General features: G+C 36.7%; 1 protein-coding gene across 1 annotated transcript in view; it reads left to right on the top strand.

The window, feature by feature from the left end:
- The window catches only part of LOC106880049 (glutamate--cysteine ligase catalytic subunit-like), a 55,374-nt gene that overhangs the window by 39,938 nt on the left and 14,398 nt on the right, over positions 1-1,038 (top strand). Inside the window, exon 14 of the mRNA XM_052977139.1 lies at positions 215-319. Coding sequence (XP_052833099.1) covers positions 215-319 — 105 coding nt within the window. The remainder of the gene's footprint in view (positions 1-214; positions 320-1,038) is intronic.

The following is a 1,038-nucleotide window of genomic DNA, read 5'->3' as shown; positions in this document are numbered from 1 at the left end:
ATATATATATATATATATATATACATATATATATTATTTATATATAAAATATATGATATAATAAAATACATATATAAATATAATAAAAAATATATATGATATAATAATTATAATAACAACCATATATATGTATATATATATATATGTGTGTGTGTGTGTGTGTATGTATGTATGTGTATATGCATGTATGTATGTATATTTTCTATATTTCCAGCTTCAGTTGACCGACTTTGAAAATGCTGCCCTTGTTGTATTTATGGTTCTTCTTACCCGAGCCATAGTTACTTTCAAACTGAGCCTTTTGGTCCCAATAACAAAGGTAAATATTGATTTTCTGTACGATAAACATTAAACAAATTGATGTAACCACAACCATGTGGGCCGTCACTTGCCCAGGCTCTTAACCCCTCCTAGGGCGGCTTCCCTTCCCTTATTCTTGTCCTAGGCCTTCTATCCAATTGGCTCAACTCCATCTAGATCTTACTTCATTCTCCAGATCACGTTGCAAGGAGTGCCCTGCCCCTTCTCTCTTTTTCCTCTGGTGGTTCTATCTAAGGGACTAGTTTGTGACCCCAGGACGGTGTCTTGTGATGGTGTATCCAATCCAGTGCTACTCTCTTCATTTGATCTCTATGTCAATTGGGGATCTGTGGAGTTTCCTCCTACAAAGCTGTCTCTCTGATTTTCTTCAACTTTTTAATCGAGAGTTATTCCTTGGTGAATGTCTGAACCTCCTTTAGTGTGTCTTATGTATAACTATGTCTCTGTCCCATAAAATAGGGCTCTGTCCCATAAAATATCACGGTGTGACAGCTTGCCTGCCTCTATGACCATAGAACCTATATTGTTAGGGATCTTAGTTTTCCTGATAGATTCGGGACATGAAAGGTTTAGTTCACTTTTAACTTTTAAACCCAAACCAAATGATAACAAGGGAGGTCTACTGGGAGCAGCTTGAGTGGCTTAAGTCAGCGCTAGAAGAAAAACGACCATCTTTGGTTTCAAGACAAAAGGTGTTCTTCCATCAGGATAATGCTC

Source organism: Octopus bimaculoides, chromosome 27 (genome assembly GCF_001194135.2).
Source record: "Octopus bimaculoides isolate UCB-OBI-ISO-001 chromosome 27, ASM119413v2, whole genome shotgun sequence".
Taxonomy (NCBI): domain Eukaryota; kingdom Metazoa; phylum Mollusca; class Cephalopoda; order Octopoda; family Octopodidae; genus Octopus; species Octopus bimaculoides.
The sequence above is the reverse complement of the archived record's forward strand: the minus strand, read 5'-3'. Positions and strand labels throughout refer to the sequence as shown.